The sequence below is a fragment of the Salmo salar genome, chromosome 09, assembly GCF_965601325.2.
Source record: "Salmo salar chromosome 09, fSalSal1, whole genome shotgun sequence".
In the NCBI taxonomy this organism is placed as follows: Eukaryota; Metazoa; Chordata; class Actinopteri; order Salmoniformes; family Salmonidae; genus Salmo; species Salmo salar.
Window position 1 is genome coordinate 108,553,564 of NC_138299.1, and position 20,000 is coordinate 108,573,563.

The 20,000-nt window shown below is 47.5% G+C and overlaps 1 protein-coding gene across 1 annotated transcript in view; it reads left to right on the plus strand.

Moving 5' to 3' along the window:
* The window catches only part of LOC106591038 (transcriptional regulator ATRX), a 94,551-nt gene that overhangs the window by 6,165 nt on the left and 68,386 nt on the right, over positions 1–20,000 (plus strand). The window contains exons 2-15 of the mRNA XM_082955528.1: positions 2,337–2,431; positions 2,661–2,808; positions 3,069–3,161; positions 3,633–3,742; positions 9,172–9,239; positions 9,516–10,034; positions 10,143–11,313; positions 11,357–12,488; positions 14,390–14,459; positions 16,780–16,907; positions 17,042–17,227; positions 17,652–17,902; positions 18,090–18,275; positions 19,106–19,271. Of these exons, the coding sequence (XP_082811654.1) occupies positions 2,342–2,431; positions 2,661–2,808; positions 3,069–3,161; positions 3,633–3,742; positions 9,172–9,239; positions 9,516–10,034; positions 10,143–11,313; positions 11,357–12,488; positions 14,390–14,459; positions 16,780–16,907; positions 17,042–17,227; positions 17,652–17,902; positions 18,090–18,275; positions 19,106–19,271 (4,318 nt within the window). The 5' untranslated portion in view covers positions 2,337–2,341. The remainder of the gene's footprint in view (positions 1–2,336; positions 2,432–2,660; positions 2,809–3,068; positions 3,162–3,632; positions 3,743–9,171; positions 9,240–9,515; positions 10,035–10,142; positions 11,314–11,356; positions 12,489–14,389; positions 14,460–16,779; positions 16,908–17,041; positions 17,228–17,651; positions 17,903–18,089; positions 18,276–19,105; positions 19,272–20,000) is intronic.

Genomic DNA, 20,000 nt, shown 5'->3' on the forward strand with positions numbered 1-20,000 from the left:
TCGGGCCCTCATGGAGTCTGTTTCTGACCGTTTGAGCATGCACATTTGTGGCCTGCTGGAGGTCATTTTGCAGGGCTCTGGCAGTGCTCCTCCTTGCACAAAGGCGGAGGTAGCGGTCCTGCTGCTGGGTTGTTGCCCTCCTACGGCCTCCTCCACGTCTCCTGATGTACTGGCCTGTCTCCTGGTAGCGCCTCCATGCTCTAGACACTACGCTGACAGACACAGCAAACCTTCTTGCCACAGCTCGCATTGATGTGCCATCCTGGATGAGCTGCACTACCTGAGCCACTTGTGTGGGTTGTAGACTCCGTCACATGCTACCACTAGAGTGAAAGCACCGCTAGTATTCAAAAGTGACCAAAACATCAGCCAGGAAGCATAGGAACTGAGAAGTGGTCTGTGGTCACCACCTGCTGAACCACTCCTTTATTGGGGGTGTCTTGCTTATTGCCTATAATTTCCACCTGTTGTCTATTCCATTTGCACAACAGCATGTGAAATGTATGATCAATCAGTGTTGCTTCCTAAGTGGACAGTTTGATTTCACAGAAGTGTGATTGACTTGGAGTTACATTGTGTTGTTTAAGTGGTCCCTTTATTTTTTTGAGTAGTGTGTATCTATATCTATCTATCACCTGATACCCCTGCACATGGACTCGGAACTGGTACCCTGTGTATATAGCCATGTTATTACCTCGTAGCCCTGCACGTCGACTCTGTACTGGTACCCCGTGTATATTTAACGTGTATAAGAACATCTTGACCATGTTCTGTTATAATATCCATCCTGCACAGCCAGAAGAGGACTGGCCACCCCTGATAGCCTGGTTCCTCTCTAGGTTTCTTCCTAGGTTTTTGGCCTTTCTAGGGAGTTTTTCCTAGGGAGTTTTTCCTAGCCACCGTGCTTCTTTCACATGCATTGCTTGCTGTTTGGGGTTTTAGGCTGGGTTTCTGTACAGCACTTTGAGATATCAGCTGATGTACGAAGGGCTATATAAATAAATTTGATTTGATTTACCGGGCAACAGTGGGTTCAGTGGGAACAACTGCCTTGTTCAGGGGCAAAACGACAGATTTTTACCTTGTACGCTTTTGGTTATTGGCCCAATGCTCGAACCACTAGGGTACCTGCCGCCTTGAATATAGCCATGTTATTACCTCGTACTCCTGCACATTGACTCAGTACTGGTACTCTGTGTATATAGTCAGGTTACTCATTGACTCAGTACTGGTACCCTGTACAGCCATGTTATTACCTTGTACCCTGCACATTGACTCAGTACTGGTACCCTGTGTATACTGTACAGCCATGTTATTACCTCGTACCCTGCACATTGACTCAGTACTGGTACTCTGTGTATATAGCCAGGTTACTGATTGACTCAGTACTGGTACTCTGTGTATATAGTCAGGTTACTCATTGACTCAGTACTGGTACTCTGTGTATATAGTCAGGTTACTCATTGACTCAGTACTGGTAGTCTGTGTATATAGTCAGGTTACTCATTGTGTATTTATTATGTTTTTTTCCTTTTCTATTATTTCTCAATTTTCTTTCTCTTCATTGTTGGGAAGGGCCGTCAGTCAGCATTTCACCGTTAGTCTACACCTGTTGTTTATGAAGCATTTCACTGTCAGTCTACACCTGTTGTTCACGAAAGCATGTGACAAATAACATTTTGATTTGAACTACCTAGTTACTGCCCTTGGTTGCTAATTTCGTATGTTCACATTATTAAAAAAATGTCTGAAGCCTGATTTTTGCTGAAACAGTAGGCCTAGCTAATCTGGTTTATTTAGATCCCGTGTCCAAATTTAATAGAGCCAAAGTTCCACTCAAACTCCCATTGGTGCTGCGCCATTGGTGCTGCTGGGCAGTGCTGCTGGGGCTGCGCCATTGGGGCTGCGCCATTGGTGCTGCTGGGGCTGCGCCATTGGTGCTGCTGGGGCTGCGCCATTGGTGAGTGACGTTACAGGTCTACTTGTTGAGTACAGTACTGAATACAGTTACAGAAGTTGTAATTTAAATTCTAGCCTTGCTGTTAGTGAACTTAGAAACTAACAGCCAATGTTATATCTAGTGTTCCATCTGAATTCGCACCCTATTCCCTGAATAGTGCACTACATTTGACCAGGGCCTATAGGGAATAGGGTGCCATTTGGGACAAAACCCTAGATCTTGATAAAGATCAGGCTGTTTTGCTTCTAAGTTAACTTTTACTTACAAAAATGAAAGAGCCTGTAACCTGACGGTAATTTAGTCCGCTCTTCACAACCCCCTTCCTTTTTAACTGTATAATTACAGACCTAATAGTGTGAATTCTTCTTTTTTGCAGGTAAAATGAGTAAGGCCTCAGCTGAATCTACAGACCAAGTGATGGAGGAGGAAGTAGGTCAACTTCCGATTACAGACCAGATGATGGAGGAGGAGGTAGGTCAACATCAGATTGTCTATTTACCTGCTCACATTTTCAAATGTATCCACCTGAGCACTAACATTAATGTCTTCCCAGAGCTGGTTAAAAGTAGTGCACTAGATAGTGCCATTTGGTCCACAGCCTGACTGTAGCTTCTGTGGCAGATAACAGGACAATACGATCACTCAGGGTCTATTATGAGGTTTTTCATTAGACTCATGGTGACAGTTGTTTACTCCTCAGCCTGGGAGCTCAGCAGAGACTGAGAGACCCTCCTCTTCTCACACCAAGAGGAAGCCTGCTGTCGCAGCCAAGCACACCGGAGGGAATGAGTCTGACACCTCGGACGAGAGTGGACAGGAAGATGGCGCCTCTGACAACCCCTCAGATGGTAAGGTCTACCACTAGACCTGGGGCCAGCACATGTTTTAATGCCTCTTCATATCATTGTGGAGCCAGAAGGGGCATTTCCACACCTTGTGGATAATATTTTTGCTGGTCTATTCTGAGTTGATGTTCAAGGTTTATGTAGGGGTAAAAGAGCACTTGTTGAGAGTTATGGGCCCTGGTTATGGGCCCCAAAAGTAGTGCACTATATAGGGAATAGGGTACCATTTGGGATGCACATTAAGTGCCTGTCCTCTACTTCAGGCATGTTGGTGGTACGGCCTCCCACTGGGACTGACAACAAGGAGAGCAGAGGAGCCATGAAGCTCCGAGTGGACCTCTCAAGGAAAAAGACAGGTTCGTCTCTCACACACAGGCCATGTCTAAAATCTGGCTTACCTACTTGAATGGAATTTTTAAAGCATACTCAATTTATACATTTCACATACTATAAAACTTGTTTAGCATACCCAAAATACCTACTATTTGGAACGCAATTACAGGTACTCAGATATGGCCCACACACACCACACAGACACAAGCCCAGGGGGGGGGACCCCCTCCAGGGGGGACCCCTCAGTCAAAAACACAGGTTGGTCTCCTCGCTGTGTATATCACACTACTACTAACCAGTGGATAGTCAGATAAACACCTGCCAGCTGTTTGAATGCTCTTATCGGGTGTTTAAAAGGTTTTGACCAGGAATGGGTTTTCCTACAGCCTAATATCCAGAACTGTTGCTAGTTTAATGAAATCAATCAGTTTGGGATTGATATTGGATGTAAACGAAACATGTTTGTCTCTCGGTCTTCCTCTGTGTTTATCCAGATACCACTTTGCAGGAGAGAATAGACTGCACCGCCTGTGGACAGCAGGTCAACCACTTCCAGCGCCACTCAGTGTTTGAGCACCCCATGCTCCATGTGCTCCTCTGCAAGGTAGATACACCTGCAACACCTTCTCTGTCTATCTTTCATATGTTTATAAGTCTCTCTCCTATCATGCTAGACATCTTTCCATCTATCTATTTGTCTGTCTCTATCAAATTCTCTCTCCGTCTCTCTCACATATCCTTTCCTCTCTTTTAGTCTGTGATTGTGGGATGATTTTCTGTCTTTCTCTCTGTCTGAGCACCCCCATGCTCCTTTAGGGTTGGGCCATATATATATGATTAATTTATGTTTTTGCGAGATATTCCAAATGCCAATATCGCAGGATCACTGTTTTTTTCATTGAATTTTTTCATTTTTCTGAGCGTTTGTGTCTATGTTCTCATGTCTTTTTGCTCTCCTCTCCTTTGCTTTTTCTGTGCTGTGTGCACCTACACCAGAGATCTGAATATAATGAGGAGATGCTCATGTCCTCCTAACAATGGGAGTCATCCCAAAGGCGACAAGCTTAGGACCAAAATAAGCCCATAGAAACACATTAGGATGATTTTAGACAGATTTGGGCGAGAGTGAAACCTCTCACTTAGTTTCTTCCTCTGTTTACACACTCACACCAAGCCCCTCCCCCTGCCACTCACACCAAGCCCCTCCCCCTGCCCCTCACGCCAAGCCCCTCCCCCTGCCACTCACGCCAAGCCCCTTCCACTGCCCCTCACGCCAAGCCCCTCCCGCTGCCCCTCATAAAGTCTGCAGCATTGAAGGTCCTCAAGGCCTCTGTGGGAATGTTTTTCAGTGGCAGGGACTGGGAGACTAGTCAGGATCGAGGGAAAGATGAACGGAGCAAAGTACAGAGAGATCCTTGATGAAAACCTGCTCCAGAGCGCTCAGACTGGGGATAAGTTTCACCTTCCAACAGGACAACGACCCTAAGCACACAACCAAGAAAACGCAGGAGTGGCTTCGGGACAAATCTCTGAATGTCCTTGAGTGGTCCAGCCATGAACCCGATTGAACATCTCTGGAGAGACCTGAAAATAGCTGTGCAGCGACGCTCCCCATCCAACCTGACAGAGCTTGAGAGGATCTGCAGAGAAGAATGGGATAAACTCCCCAAATACAGGTGTGCCAAGCTTGTAACGTCATACCTAAGAAGACTCGAGGCGGCACTTGCTTCTGAAGGTGCTTCAACAAAGTACTGAGTAAAGCATCTGAATATAAAGGTGATAATTAAAAGGGACTGAATTCTTAGGTAAATGTGATATTTCTGTATATATCTATCTCAGCAAAAAAAGAAACTTCCTCTCACTGTCAACTGCGTTTATTTTCAGCAAACTTAACGTGTAAATATTTGTATGAACATAACAAGATTCTACAACTGAAATATAAACTGAACAAGTTCCATAGATATGTGACTGACAGAAATTGAATAATGTGTCCCTGAACAAAGGGTGGGTCAAAATCAAAAGTAACAGTCAGTATCTGGTGTGGCCACCAGCTGCATTAAGTACTGCAGTGCATCTCCTCCTCATGAACTGCACCAGATTTGCCAGTTCTTGCTGTGAGATGTTACCCCACTCTTCCACCAAGGCACTTGCAAGTTTCCGGACATTTCTGGGAGGAATGGCCTTAGCCCTCACCCTGCGATCCAACAGGTCCCAGACGTGCTCGATGGGATTGAAATCCGGGCTCTTCGCTGGCCATGGCAGAACACTGACATTCCTGTCTTGCAGGAAATCACGTACAGTATGGCTGGTGGCATTGTCATGCTGGAGGGTCATGTCAGGATGAGCCTGTAGGAAGGGTACCACATGAGGGAGGAGGATGTCTTCCCTGTAATGCACAGCGTTGAGATTGCCTGCAATGACAACAAGCTCAGTCCGATGATGCTGTGACACACCGCCCCAGACCATGACGGACCCTCCACCTCCAAATCGATCCAGCTCCAGAGTACAGGCCTCGGTGTAACGCTCATTCCTTCAACGATAAGTGCGAATCCGACCATCACCCCTGGTGAGACAAAACCGCAACTCGTCAGTGAAGAGCACTTTCTGCCAGTCCTGTCTGGTCCAGCAACGGTGGGTTTGTGCCCATAGGCGATGTTGCCGGTGATGTCTGGTGAGAACCTGCCTTACAACAGGCCTACAAGCCCTCAGTCCAGCCTCTCTCAGCCTATTGCGGACAGTCTGAGCACTGATGGAGGGATTGTGCGTTCCAGGTGTACCTCGGGCAGTTGTTGTTGCCATCCTGTACCTGTCCCGCAGGTGTGATGTTCGGGTGTACCGATCCTGTGCAGGTGTTGTTACACGTGGTCTGCCACTGCGAGGACGATCAGCTGTCTGTCCTGTCTCCCTGTAGCACTGTCTTAGGCGTCTCACAGTACGGACATTGCAATTCATTGCCCTGGCCACATCTGCAGTCCTCATGCCTCCTTGCAGCATACCTAAGACTCGTTCACGCAGATGAGCAGGGACCTGTCCTGCAACACTGTCCATAGAGGTCGACCTGTAGTAGTTTAGATCCACCTGCAACACTGTCCATAGAGGTAGACCTGTAGTAGTTGTATGTTTTGGAGCTGATGTTTGTCTTTTGAACAGAAATGTGATATTTGGTAGGTTAAGACAGATCTCAGTATTATATTGTCTAGGGATGCACGATACATCGGGGAACATATCGGAATTGGCCGTTATTAGCTGAAAATGCGAACATCGGCATCTGGAGGAATACGCAGATTTAAAGAGGAGTCCGTAATTTGTTTTCTAATGATCATGGGTGCGACTGCATCTAGTGTATTGCGCAAGGTTAAATTGAATTCCTCAGTTAGTTGGTTAACTGATTTTTGTCCTCTGACATCCTTGGGTAGGCGGAGGGAGTCTGGAAGGGCATCTAGGAATCTTTGGGTTGTCTGAGAATTTATAGCACTGCTTTTGATGATCCTTGGCTGGGTTCTGAGCAGATTATTTGTTGCGATTGCAAACGTAATAAAATGGTGGACTGATAGTCCAGGATTATGAGGAAAAACATTAAGATCCACAACATTTATTCCATGGGACAAAACTAGGTCCAGGGTGTCCAGGCACATGTTGGACAAAACCCACTGAGTCGATGATGGCTCTGAAAGCCTTTTGGAGTGGGTCTGTGGACTTTTCCATGTGAATATAAAGTCACCAAAAATGTGAATATTATCTGCTATGACTTCAAGGTCCGATAGGAATTCAGGGAACTCAGTGAGGAACGCTGTATATGGCCCAGGAGGTCTGTAAACAGTAGCTATGAAAAGTGATTGAGTAGGCTGCATAGACTTCATGACTAGAAGCTCAAAAGATGAAAACTGCGTGTTTTTTTTGTAAATTGAAATTTGCTATCGTAAATGTTAGCAACACCTCCGCCTTTGCGGGATGCGCGGGGGATATGGTCACTAGTGTAACCAGGAGGTGAGGCCTCATTTAACACAGTAAATTCATCAGGCTTTAGCCATGTTTCAGTCAGGCCAATCACATCAAGATTATGATCAGTGATTAGTTCATTGACTGACTGCCTTGGAAGTGAGGGATCTAACATTAAGTAGCCCTGTTTTGAGGTGTGAGAGATCACAATCTCTTTCAATAATGACAGGAACGGAGGTCTTTATTCTAGTGAGATTGCTAAGGCGAACACCGCCATGTTTAGTTTTGCCCAACCTAGATCGAGGCACAGACACGGTCTCAATGGGGATAGCTGAGCTGACTACACTGACTGCTAGTGGCAGACTCTACTAAACTGGCAGGCTGGCTAACAGCCTGCTGCCTGGCCTGCACCCTATCTCATTGTGGAGCTAGGGGAGTTAGAGCCCTGTCTAGATTCGTAGATAAAATGAGAGCACCCCTCCAGCTAGGATGGAGTCCGTCACTCCTCAACAGGCCAGGCTTGGTGCTGTTTGTGGGTGAGTCCCAGAAAGAGGGCCAATTATCTACAAATTCTATCTTTTGGGAGGGGCAGAAAACAGTTTTCAACCAGCGATTGAGTTGTGAGACTCTGCTGTAGAGCTCATCACTCCCCCTAACTGGGAGGGGGCACGAGACAATTAATCGATGCCGACACATCTTTCTAGCTGATTTACACGCTGAAGCTATGTTGTGCTTGGTGACCTCTGACTGTTTCATCCTAACATCGTTGGTGCTGACGTAGATAACAATATCCCTATACTCTCTACACTCGCCGGTTTTAGCTTTAGCCAGCACCATCTTCAGATTAGCCTTTACGTCGGCAGCCCTGCCCCCTGGTAAACAGTGTATGATCGCTGGATGATTCGTTTTAAGTCTAATACTGCGGTTAATGGAGTCGCCAATGACTAGGGTTTTCAATTTGTCAGAGCTAATGGTGGGAGGCTTCAGCGGCTCAGACCCGGTAACGGGAGGAGTAGAGACCAGAGAAGGCTCGGCCTCTGACTCCGACCCGTTGCTTAATGGGGAGAACTGGTTGAAAGTTTCTGTTGGCTGAATGAGCGACACCGGTTGAGCATTCCTACAGCATTTCCCTCCAGAAGCCAAAGTTGTCCTGCTGCGGGGACCGTGCGAGGGGATTTATGCTAACGTTACTATCTGTACTTAATGGTGGCATAGACGCTGTTTCATCCTTTCCTACACTGAAATTACTCTTGCCTAATGATTGCGTCTGAAGCTGGGCTTGCAGCACAGCTATCCTCGCCGTAAGGCGATCGTTCTCCTGTATATTATGAGTACAGCGACTGCAATTAGAAGGCATCATGTTAATGTTACTTCTTAGCTTCGGCTGGTGGAGGTCTTGACGAAACACATCCAGATAAAGCGTCCGGGGTGAAAAAGTTGAATGGAAAAAAAGTTGAGTGAGGGGGAAAACGAAAAATATAAACGGTAATTAAAAGTGAAAACCGTAAAGTTGTCAGGTAGCAAAGTAAGGTAGTAACTACGTACATTTTTTTTTAATGAACGCGTTAAATAATTATGTGACGTGGAGTCATATTCTGGTCCTGATTGGTCAACAAGCTTATTTGACACATCAAATAGTGTTAAATTGTGTATATTTTTTGACACGCAAAGACCCAAACAGCGTTCCAAAGAAATCCTGGTCGAGAATGAAACAACTGAACAAATGAACAACAAAACAGCACTGCAAGTGAAAGAAATAGGTTTTGATTATTTTTTTGCTGGTAATGGGGACGTAAATGCCTAAACTGGATGACGCTGGGCCAATTGTGCGCCGCCCTATGGGACACCCAATCACGGCCGGATGTGATACAACCTAGATTCGAACCAGGGACTGTAGTGATGCCTCTTGCACTGAGATGCAGTGCCTTAGACCGCTGCGTCCAAACTATTTAACTGTAATGCTTAAAAGGCAAAAAAATGTAATATCAATTTTCGGTATTGTTTTTTTTTTTGCAAGGAAAATATCGGTATCAGCCAAAAATGTAATATCTGTGCATCACTATGTTCCTCCCTTGTTGTTTTCTCTTCCTCTAGTCGTGCTATAAGTATTACACCAGCGACGATATCAATAAAGACGAGGATGGCATGGATGAACAGTGCAGGTAGGTCTCCATTGTTGTAGCTGCCATAAGGTCCCTGTTCTACTGCTTGAGTATCGCCACCTCTTGTACAATATTGGCTCTCGATTACGAGTACTGGCACCTATTTTAGTCCACACCAAGGGCTCCGTCCCAACTGCCACCCTATTCCCTATATAGTGCACTACTTTTGTCATTTTTAGAAGGATTCATTACTTCCCAACAACAGCTGCAAATCCCAATTTAAGATATGTCAGGTTTTGAAGTTCACTTTCCCTGCTGTCTTAACTATGCCCCAAGGTGGTGTGCTGAAGGTGGCAACCTGATCTGCTGTGACTACTGCCACAACGCCTTCTGTAAGAAGTGCATCCTGCGTAACCTGGGGCGCAAGGAGCTGTCCATGATCACCGACGAGCACAGTAAATGGTCCTGCTATATCTGCAGTCCTCAGCCCCTCTCAGACATCGCCTCCAACTGCTCCAACATCATGACCAAGCTGGAGAGCTTCTGGAGCACGGGACGCAAGAAAGAGAGGGAGGAGAAAGAGAGGAAGGAGGTGAAAAGGCACAGTAAGGGTAAAGGTCACCACCACCATGGTAAAGCTGTGGTGAACGGTAAGGAGCATTCAGACGGGTCAGGGACCCTCACCTTCTCCTATAAGACCCTGAAGGTCCCCAAGGAGCTGGTGAAGAGGACCAAGAAGCTGATTGAGACGACTACAGGGCTCAACAACACCTTCATCCATTTCATCAAGCAGGCTGAGGCGGAACAGGGAGCAGGAGGAGGTGGAAGCGGGACCAGACACCTCAAGGCCTTCAGGTATCCTAACATGTTAATATTATGACTGCTACAAAGTAAATGAGGCAGCCTAATTCTGTTATTTTGCCTAATCTATCCATTCATCCATCTCTCTCGCTCTCTCTCTAGGTCTGTTCTGGCTGATTTAAAGAAGGCTCATGCTGCCCTAGAGGAGGACTTGGAGTCACAGTTCACTTCCCAGGACCAAGGGATGCAGAACGGGGATGCTGTCTCCAACACCGACGGCCACTATCAGATTGACAACATGGTTGAGGATGGACAGGAGGCAGAAGAGTATAAAATGGCCGACACTGAGGATGGGGAGGAGCTAAAGGAGGATGGGGGCTTGTCAGAGGACACAGAGATGGAGTGTAGCCCCGTCCCCGCGCCTCAGGACCACTCGGACACAGAGACAGACAGCCAGGCCAAAGACCAGACAGCAGTGAAAGTAGTGGAGGAGGAGGAGGAGGAAGAAGAGGAGGATGGAGAGGAGGAGGAGGAGGAGGAGGGTGACCGGGATAAAGACATTGTGTCCGTCGGGCCGTCTGTCCCTGATGAGCTCTTCCAGATGGTAGAGAGTCTGGCGGACTCCACAGGGTTAACGCCCGGCAACGACGCCATGGAACCCACAGCTGCTAGCCAATCCGAGAGCCCCGCCGCCGGCTCAAACAGGAAGTCACTTGAAACCCATAAGGAGAAGGCCATGCCCAAGGTGAAGAACCTGATCGTGAAGCTGACGCCCGTTCCCGTGGTTACCACACGCACCTCCAGGTCTAAGAGTAGGGATGGGGGGAAGGAGATGAGTAAGGATGGGGGGAAGGAGATGAGTAAGGATGGGGGGAAGGAGATGAGTAAGGATGGGGGGAAGGAGATGAGTAAGGATGGGGGGAAGGAGATGAGTAAGGATGGGGGGAAGGAGATGAGTAAGGACGGGGGGAAGGAGATGAGTAAGGACGGGGGGAAGGAGATGAGTAAGGACGGGGGGAAGGAGATGAGTAAGGACGGGGGGAAGGAGATGAGTAAGGACGGGGGGAAGGAGAGGAGTAAGGACGGGGGGAAGGAGAGGAGTAAGGACGGAGGGAAGGAGAGGAGTAAGGACGGAGGGAAGGAGAGGAGTAAGGACGGAGGGAAGGAGAGGAGTAAGGACGGAGAGAAGGAGAGGAGTAAGGACGGAGAGAAGGAGAGGAGTAAATGTGGAGGGAAGGAGAGGGGTAAGGATGGGGGGAAGGAGAAGGAGAGGAGTAAGGATGGAGAGAAGGAGAGGAGTAAATGTGGAGGGAAGGAGAGGGGTAAGGATGGGGGGGGGGGGGAAGGAGAGGGAGGAGGAGGAGGGAGGGAGTAAGGATGGAGGGAGGGAGAGGAGTAAGGATGGAGGGAGGGAGAGGAGTAAGGATGGAGGGAGGGAGAGGGGTAAGGATGGAGGGAGGGAGAGGAGTAAGGATGGAGGGAAGGAGAGGAGTAAGGATGGAGGGAAGGAGAGGAGTAAGGATGGAGGGAAGGAGAGGAGTAAGGATGGAGGGAAGGAGAGGAGTAAGGATGGAGGGAAGGAGAAGAGTGAGGAGGAGGAGGAGGGTAAGGAGGTGGAGGAAGGTGGGGGCTCTGAGGATGACAGCCGCCGCTCTAGCCGCACAAAGACCACACCCCTCAGGAAGTCATCTGACGGGAAGAACAAGATGGCCGAATCCTCTCAGGAGAACAGCGACTCAGAGGGCAAGGGGAAGAGTCCCAGCAAGCTGAAGAGTAGAACCAAAGGCAGCTCGGAGAAGGAGGAGGAGGAGGAGGAGCAGAGCAATGCCTCCTCCAAGGTGACCGCTGACCCTTCTAAACAGGAAGTGGACTCAGACTCTGACGAGGTTCCGGACATCCTGCTCCAGACTGCAGCGGCGGAACACAGCTCTGACGAGGATGCGCAGCAGGACGCCGATGGTAACCAGGGCAACAGTAGCTTCAAAAGGTGCCTGTTCAAACTCGGCAAGAAAGACGGTGAGGGGGAGGAGAATGACAAGGTGAAGACTGAGAAAAAGCTGGCGGCCAAACGCAAACTGAAAGCTGACGATTCAGACAACTCAGAGTCCGACTCGGACGAAGACGCGAAGAAGAAAAAGAAGTCCTCCACGGCTTCTGCCAAAAAGACATCCAAGAAGAAGGGCTCGGGCGGCTCCTCTAACTCTGACTCTGACCTGGAGAAGGAGATGAAGGGACTCAGCAAACTGGGCACGGGGAAACGGAGGAGCAGCCGCGTGAAGAAAGAAAGAGAGGAGAAGGAGAACAAGGGCGGAGATCGGAGGCGGTCGTACGAACTGAAACGCAAAGCCAGAAGTAGAGGAGCCAAGCAGCAAGATTCATCGTCTGATGACGTGGAGGAGGAGGAGGAGGGAGGAGGGTCTGGAGAGGAGAGTGGAGACCAGCAGAAGATTAAACCCATCGTGGAGGAGACGGTGGTAGCAGGGAGGGGAACCTTCCACCAGTCTTCAGGTGAGTAGAGCTGTTGTTTCTGAAATCTGTATATTGGGCTCTTCGTTTCTACAAGGCAGACGGTACACTGTGTTGTCAATACAACTTGACCTAAACTCCACTGAATTAACACCTGACCTCGGCAGTGTTTTCCACAAGTACATAGAGTAGCCATCCAAATGGAAAAAGTAGCCAGCCAGGTGCCCCCGGGGTCTGAGGCTTGACCCCCAGGGTTTGGCATTTTTGGCCAAAGGAACTCTATTTTGGTGGCCTCTGGTACATTCTAAAGATTCCATCCGAATTAGTCAGTGAAATTATTTGACACTTTATCGAGTTCACTTCCCAGATTGGAAAAATTTGTTGTGGTTTTGTGTACAACAGGGCTCTCCAACCTTGTTCCTGGAGAGATACCCTCCTGGAGGTTTTAACTCCAACCCTGTTCCTGGAGAGATACCCTCCTGGAGGTTTTAACTCCAACCCTGTTCCTGGAGAGATACCCTCCTGTAGGTTTTAACTCCAACCTCAGTTGTAACTAACATGATTTAGTTTATCAACCAGCTAATTATTAGTCAGGTGCGCTAGATTAGGCTTTGAGTGAAAACCTACAAGCCTGTAGCTCTCCAGGAACAGAGATAGAGAGCTCTGGTAAAGAAAGACTACAATTTAAATGATGTTGTATGAATTCAGTTTATTGTTGTTTTGAATATGGTCTGGGCCTATATGATCAGGATTATTTTCTAAATAGGAGAACATTTGAACCTGTCTTCTCTTGAGTTTAGGTGTACAAAGTTTTACACAAATTACAAGATTACATCAGTTTTCAGTATTATCGTTCTGATTTTACATATCCTTAATTAATGTGAACTGATCATTAGTTAGGACCCTATAAAATGTGTTTTTTATTGTCTGATTCCATTTTATTTCCCAAATTCCGTTTTCTCTTAGTTTTTTCAGGTTTCTGTTTTTTTTTTAATATCGAAATCACACTTTTAAAAATAGAAAAACAACTAATTGGATGTTTTAAGTCCACAACAATGCTTAAACCTCATCAGGAGACCGCTTTGATATCTGGGAAAAACCTGATCAATTAAAATGTTTGGGTGTAGTTGGCCTTCAATTCAATGGCGTGCCCGGCAAGAGGCTGTTTATGGCGCGCCCGGCAAGAGGCTGTTTATGGCGCGCCCGGCAAGAGGCTGTTTATGGCGCGCCCGGCAAGAGGCTGTTTATGGCGCGCCCGGCAAGAGGCTGTTTATGGCGCGCCCGGCAAGAGGCTGTTTAGCATCACCGTCTGGCCAGCCCTGACATCCTAGGAAAGGACACCTAGGAAATCCTTGTCCCGTTGCAATACCATGGACATATAACCACGTTGCATGATTTATAAACGGCAAAGGCGTATAGGAGATCAACTTTATTCAGTTCTACACCTTTTAGAAAATAGTCACTTGCTGTTCAGTTGTCAAAGCACAGTAAATAGCCTGCCGTGCGCCGTGACTCCGCGTGGCTTGCTATGTGAAATAGGCCAAAGAAAATAAATGTGCCAGAAAACAATTAGGCTAAGTGGATTTTCACTCGTTGTTACCGTTTACGTTACATTCTAATTCACCAGCGTGCTCTGTAAGGAAATTAAACTGCAACCACAGTATGCAGAAATTGTACCGGGGGGGTGGGACAGATGGCAGAATGCGTTACCTTGTCATCGCTCGCTTTGTGACGGACAGGACTATCCTATCAATAGATGGCTAGCAGATGCATATTATTCATTATAGCAGGAGACGGTCTGACAGACTGGCGAACAAAGACTTTTAAATTGAAAGTATTGTAGTTTATCTGAAGTGGAAAATGTAGCTGATTAACTGACTTTCGTCTCTTATGGGAAAACGCTGTCTCTAACCCCTGACCCCTCCCTCTCTGTGTGTCTGAAGGAGATGAAGGTAACCATGACGCTTCTCAGATGGCTGAGGATGATGATGATGATGATGATCCAGAGAACAGGTATTAAAAAGTATTTTCATTCAAGACAAACCAAATATGTCCTGAACTGCATGCTTCTCAACCTGCTGACGAACATCCTTCAATCCTTTTTCTTATTTCCTTTACTTTTCTTATTTCCTTTACTTACGAGATGGCTGCCGTTTTGTGTTATTTTGTGTTTTTTCACATTGTACATAATGTTGCTGCTACTTTCTCTTATGATCGAAAAGAGCTTCTGGACATCAGAACAGCAATTACTCACCTCGAACTGGACAAAGACTTTTTAATGAGTCCGACGTGAAGGATATACTGCTTCTCCGAGAACAGGTCCAAATCCTTGTAATTCGTGTTAAGAAAAGATGGAGGTACAGGGGTGGAGATCTGGGTGCCTTGTGAGAATTAGTCTGCGAGTGGGTAATCCGCCTCTACACGTTGGCCAATAGAACGGATGGTAATCACTGGATAATAACCTGGATGAGCTCCGTTCAAGACTATCCTACCAACGGGACATTCAAAACTGTAATATCTTATGTTTCACAGAGTCGTGGCTCAACGACGAGACGGATAATATACAGTTGGCTGGGTTTTCCGTGCATCGGCAGGACAGAATAGCTAAGTCCGGCAAGACGAGGGTGGTGTGTATTTGTCAACAGCTGGTGCAAGATGTCTAATATTAAAGAAGTCTTGAGGTATTGCTCGCCTGAGGTAGTGTGGTCTACAGCTTATCATGAGGTACTCTATCTACCAAGAGAGATCATATATATTATTCGTAGCCGTCTATTTACCACCAAAAACCGATGCTGCCACTAAGACCACTCTCAACGAGCTGTATCAGGCCATAAGCAAACAAGAAAATGCTCATCCAGAAGCTGTGCTCCTGGTGGCTGGGTACTTTAATGCAGGCAAACTGAAATCAGTTTTACAACATTTTTACCAACATGTCACATGCAACCAGAGGAAAACAAACAAAACAAACTCTAGACCACCTTTACTCCACACAGAGACGTGTACATATCTCTGCCTCGCCCTCCATTTGGCAAATCTGACCATAATTCTATCCTCCTGATTCCTGCTTACAAGCAAAAACTAAAGCAGGAAGTACCAGTGACTCGCTCAATACGTAAATGGTCAAATGACGCGGATGCTACGCTACGGGACTGTTTTGCTAGCACAGAATGGAATATGTTCCAGGATTCATCCAATGGGATTGAGGAGTATACCACCTCAGTCACCGGCTTCATCAATAATAATAATAACGACGTCGTCCCCACAGTGACCGTATGTACATATCCCAACCAGAAGCCATGGATTACAGGCAACATCCGCACCGAGCTAAAGGCTCGACTGCCGCTTTCAAGGAGCGAGACACTAATCCGGACGCCTATAAGAAATCCCGCTGTGCCCTCAGACCAACCATCAAACAAGTAAAGCTTCAATACAGGACTAAGATTGAATCCAACTACACTGGCTCTGATGCTCGTCGGATGTTGCAGGGTTTACAACTACAATGGGGAACCCAGCCACGAGATGCCCAGTGATCTGAGCCTACCAGACGGGCTTAATGTCTTTTATGCTCGCTTCGAGGCAAGCAATATTGAAGCATGCACGAGAGCACCAGCTGTTCCGGACGACTATGTGATCACGCTCTCCGTAGCCGAGGTGAGCAAGACCTTTAAATAGGTCAACATACACAAGGCTGTACGAGCACTCTCGGACCAACTGGCAAGTGTCTTCAGTGACTTTTTCATCTTCTCCCTGACCAAGTCTGTAATACCTACATGTTTCAAGCAGACCACCATAGTCCCTGTGCCCAAGAAAGCGAAGGTAACCTGCCTAAATGACTACCGCCCCGTAGCACTCACGTCAGTAGCCAGGAAGTGCTTTGAAAGGCTGTATTTACATTGCCCCCCCCCCCCCCCCCCCCCTTTACACTGCTTCTACATGCTGTTTATTTTCTGTGCGTAGACACTTTACCCCTACCTACTTGTACAAATTACATCAACTAACCTGTACCCCTGCATATTGACCCGGTACCCCCTGTATATAGCCTCGTTATTTATTTATATATATATATATATATTTTACTTTCGTTTATTTAGTAAATATCTTAACTCTATTTCTTGAATTGCATTGTTTGTTAAGGGCTTGTAAGTAAGCATTTCACTAAGTTCTACACCTGTTGTATTCGGCATTTCACTGTGAGGTCTACACCTGTTGTATTCAGCATTTCACTGTGAGGTCTACACCTGTTGTATTCGGCATTTCACTGTAAAGTATACACCTGTTGTATTCAGAGCATGTGACAAATCACATTGATTTTACATTTCTTCGTCCTTAATAGAATTGCCAAGAAGATGCTGCTGGCCCAGATCAAGGCCAACTACTCTTCAGGAGCAGAGGAGAGCTCTGACGAGGACGGAGAAGAGAAGGAACAGAAGAAGGGGAAGGGAGGAGAGGAGCAGGAGGAGGGTGAGCTACATTGACTTTTTCACTTCATACTTGTTGATACAGTGATTCTGCAGTTCCTCTTTCCACCACTAATGGTTTATGTCACTAGACTAGATCTTGAAACCATAAATAACTGCTTGTGTTCCCCTCAACAGTTGACGACGATGATGATGATGATGATGATGATGAAGGGGGCTCTGACGTGGACATGAAGAAGAGTGTGGGGCGTCGCCACAGGCTGCTCCGCCACAAACTGACGCTGAACGAAGGGGAGTCGGGAGAGGAGAAGGAGAAACCAGCTAGCAAGGGGAAGAAGGAGACCAAGAGGACCAGACGGAAAGGTACGAGGGCTGTCTGGCTGTTTGGCACGGTCTGGCTGGCTGGCCTGGTCTGTCTAGCTGGCCCGGTCTGTCTAGGCCTCTGTAATAACACCTAAGGAACAGAATGAAAGTCCTACTCAGCAAACTGATGACAGTTTTCAATCAACTCTACCTCCCGCCTCTCTCTCTATCCCCCTCTTTCTCCCTCTCTTCTCTCTCTCATTCTTTCTCCTTCTGCTTCTACACCTGCATTGCTTGCTGTTTTGGGTTTTAGGCTGGGTTTCTGTACAGCACTTTGAGATATCAGCTGATGTAAGAAGGGCTATGTAAATAAATTTGATTTGATTCTCCCCTCTCCCTGTGCCCTGTCTTCTCTTCTCCTCCCCTCTTGCTCTCCCCCTCTTCTCTCTCCCTCCCCCTCTTCTCTCTCCCTCCCCCTCTCCAGTGGGTAGTGATGACTCGGCAGACTCAGACTTTAAGGAGTCAGCTAGCAGCAGTGAGTCGGGAGTTAGTGAGGAGATCAGTGAGAAGGAGTCATCGTCAGAGGAGGAGTCGGAGTCTGAGAAGGAAGGCAGTAGCCGCAGGAGGACCACGCGCTCCTCCAAGAAGAAGAAGAAGAAGAAGAAGGAGGAGAGGAGCTACGCACAGAAGAAGAAACGGCGCCGCATCAAGGTCCAGGACACTTCATCCGACAAGGTATAGGGAAGGAGAGGATTTTCTCCTTACTCCTGAACAATTCTATATTTGTGAATTTGGTCTGGAATTCATTGGTTGGTCAATGTTTGATTGTTACCACATCATAGGTCACTATGTGTGATTTGGATTGGTCAGTTGACCCCTGGGGGTTGAAGTTTAAAGGTTTACCCACATTCTGTCCTCCCAGAGCGGGTCAGGAGAGGACGGCTCGGGGAAGGAGGATGGAGACACTCCTAAAGGACAGAGGAAGAAGATCAGAAAAATCCTCAAGGACGACAAGCTGAGGACGGAAACGAGGGATGCCCTAAAGGAGGAAGAGGAGAGGAGGAGACGCATCGCTGAGAGGGAGCAGCTCAGGGAGAAACTCAGAGAGGTAAAAAGTCAACTGTGTGTGCTCTGTTGTCATGGCATCCGCTAATGGGATGAAGATGATGATCAAGATGGACTGAGTCAATCAATGAGTCAACTACTCCTTCTGCCTGATGGTACGCTGACGAGCGCGATGGATGTGTGGTCCATTGTGGTTCAGATAAGAGCGTGGTACCAGCTATGCCATGTTTCCACAGTGATCACAGAAATGTACTGAATGTGCTCTTTCAATAGATTGGAAGTCGCTTAGCATTTCCTTAGTATAAAGGTTTGAATGCTTGTGGACTAGAAGATCAGCTGCCCTATACTCCTAGGAACATAACCTGTCCCAACCAGCAGAACAGTCTCCCAGCTGCCCTATACTCCTAGGAACATAACCTGTCCCAACCGGCAGAACAGTCTCCCAGCTGCCCTATACTCCTAGGAACATAACCTGTCCCAACTGGCAGAACAGTCTCCCAGCTGCCCTACCTATAGTCCTAGGAACATTAAACCTGTCCCAACCAGCAGAACAGTCTCCCAGCTGCCCTATACTCCTAGGAACATAACCTGTCCCAACTGGCAGAACAGTCTCCCAGCTGCCCTACACTCCTAGGAACATAACCTGTCCTAATTGGCAGAACAGTCTCCCAGCTGCCCTACACTCCTAGGAACATAACCTGTCCCAATCAGCAGAACACTCTCCCAGCTGCCCTATACTCCTAGGAACGTAACCTGTCCTAACCCGGCAGAACAGTCTCCCAGTTGCCCTATACTCCTAGGAACATAACCTGTCCCAACCAGCAGAATAAATGTATGTATTTGTATGTACAGACTGTAATGCTTTTAGACTAGACTCTATATGTCCCTCCCGACCAGGTACTCGTGGTGGAGGAGGCGTCCGCCGTGGCTTGTCCAATCACAACCAAGCTGGTGCTGGATGAAGACGAGGAGACCAAGCAGCCCATTGTGCAGGTCCACCGCAACCTGGTCACTAAGCTCAAACCACACCAGGTCGACGGTGAGAGACTTAGTAGTAGTAGCAGTAGTAGTAGCAGTAGTAGTAGCAGTAGTAGTAGCAGTAGTAGTAGCAGCAGTAGTAGTAGCAGTAGTAGTAGCAGCAGTAGTAGTAGCAGTAGTAGTAGCAGTAGTAGTAGTAGCAGTAACAGCAGCAGCAGTAACAACAACAGCAGCAGCAGCAGTAACAACAACAGCAGCAGCAGCAGTAACAACAACAGCAGCAGCAGCAGTAACAACAACAGCAGCAGCAGCAGTAACAACAACAGCAGCAGCAGCAGTAACAACAACAGCAGCAGCAGCAGTAACAACAACAGCAGCAGCAGCAGTAACAACAACAGCAGCAGCAGCAGTAACAACAAGCAGCAGCAGCAGCAGCAGCAGTAACAACAGCAGCAGCAGCAGCAGCAGTAACAACAACAGCAGCAGCAGCAGCAGTAACAACAACAGCAGCAGCAGCAGCAGTAACAACAACAGCAGCAGCAGCAGCAGTAACAACAACAGCAGCAGCAGTAACAACAACAGCAGCAGCAGCAGCAGTAACAACAACAGCAGCAGCAGCAGCAGTAACAACAACAGCAGCAGCAGCAGCAGTAACAACAACAGCAGCAGCAGTAGCAACAACAGCAGCAGCAGCAGCAGTAACAACAACAGCAGCAGCAACAGCAACAACAACAGCAGCAGCAGCAGTAGCAGCAACAGCAACAGCAACAGCAGCAGCAGCAGTAGTAAC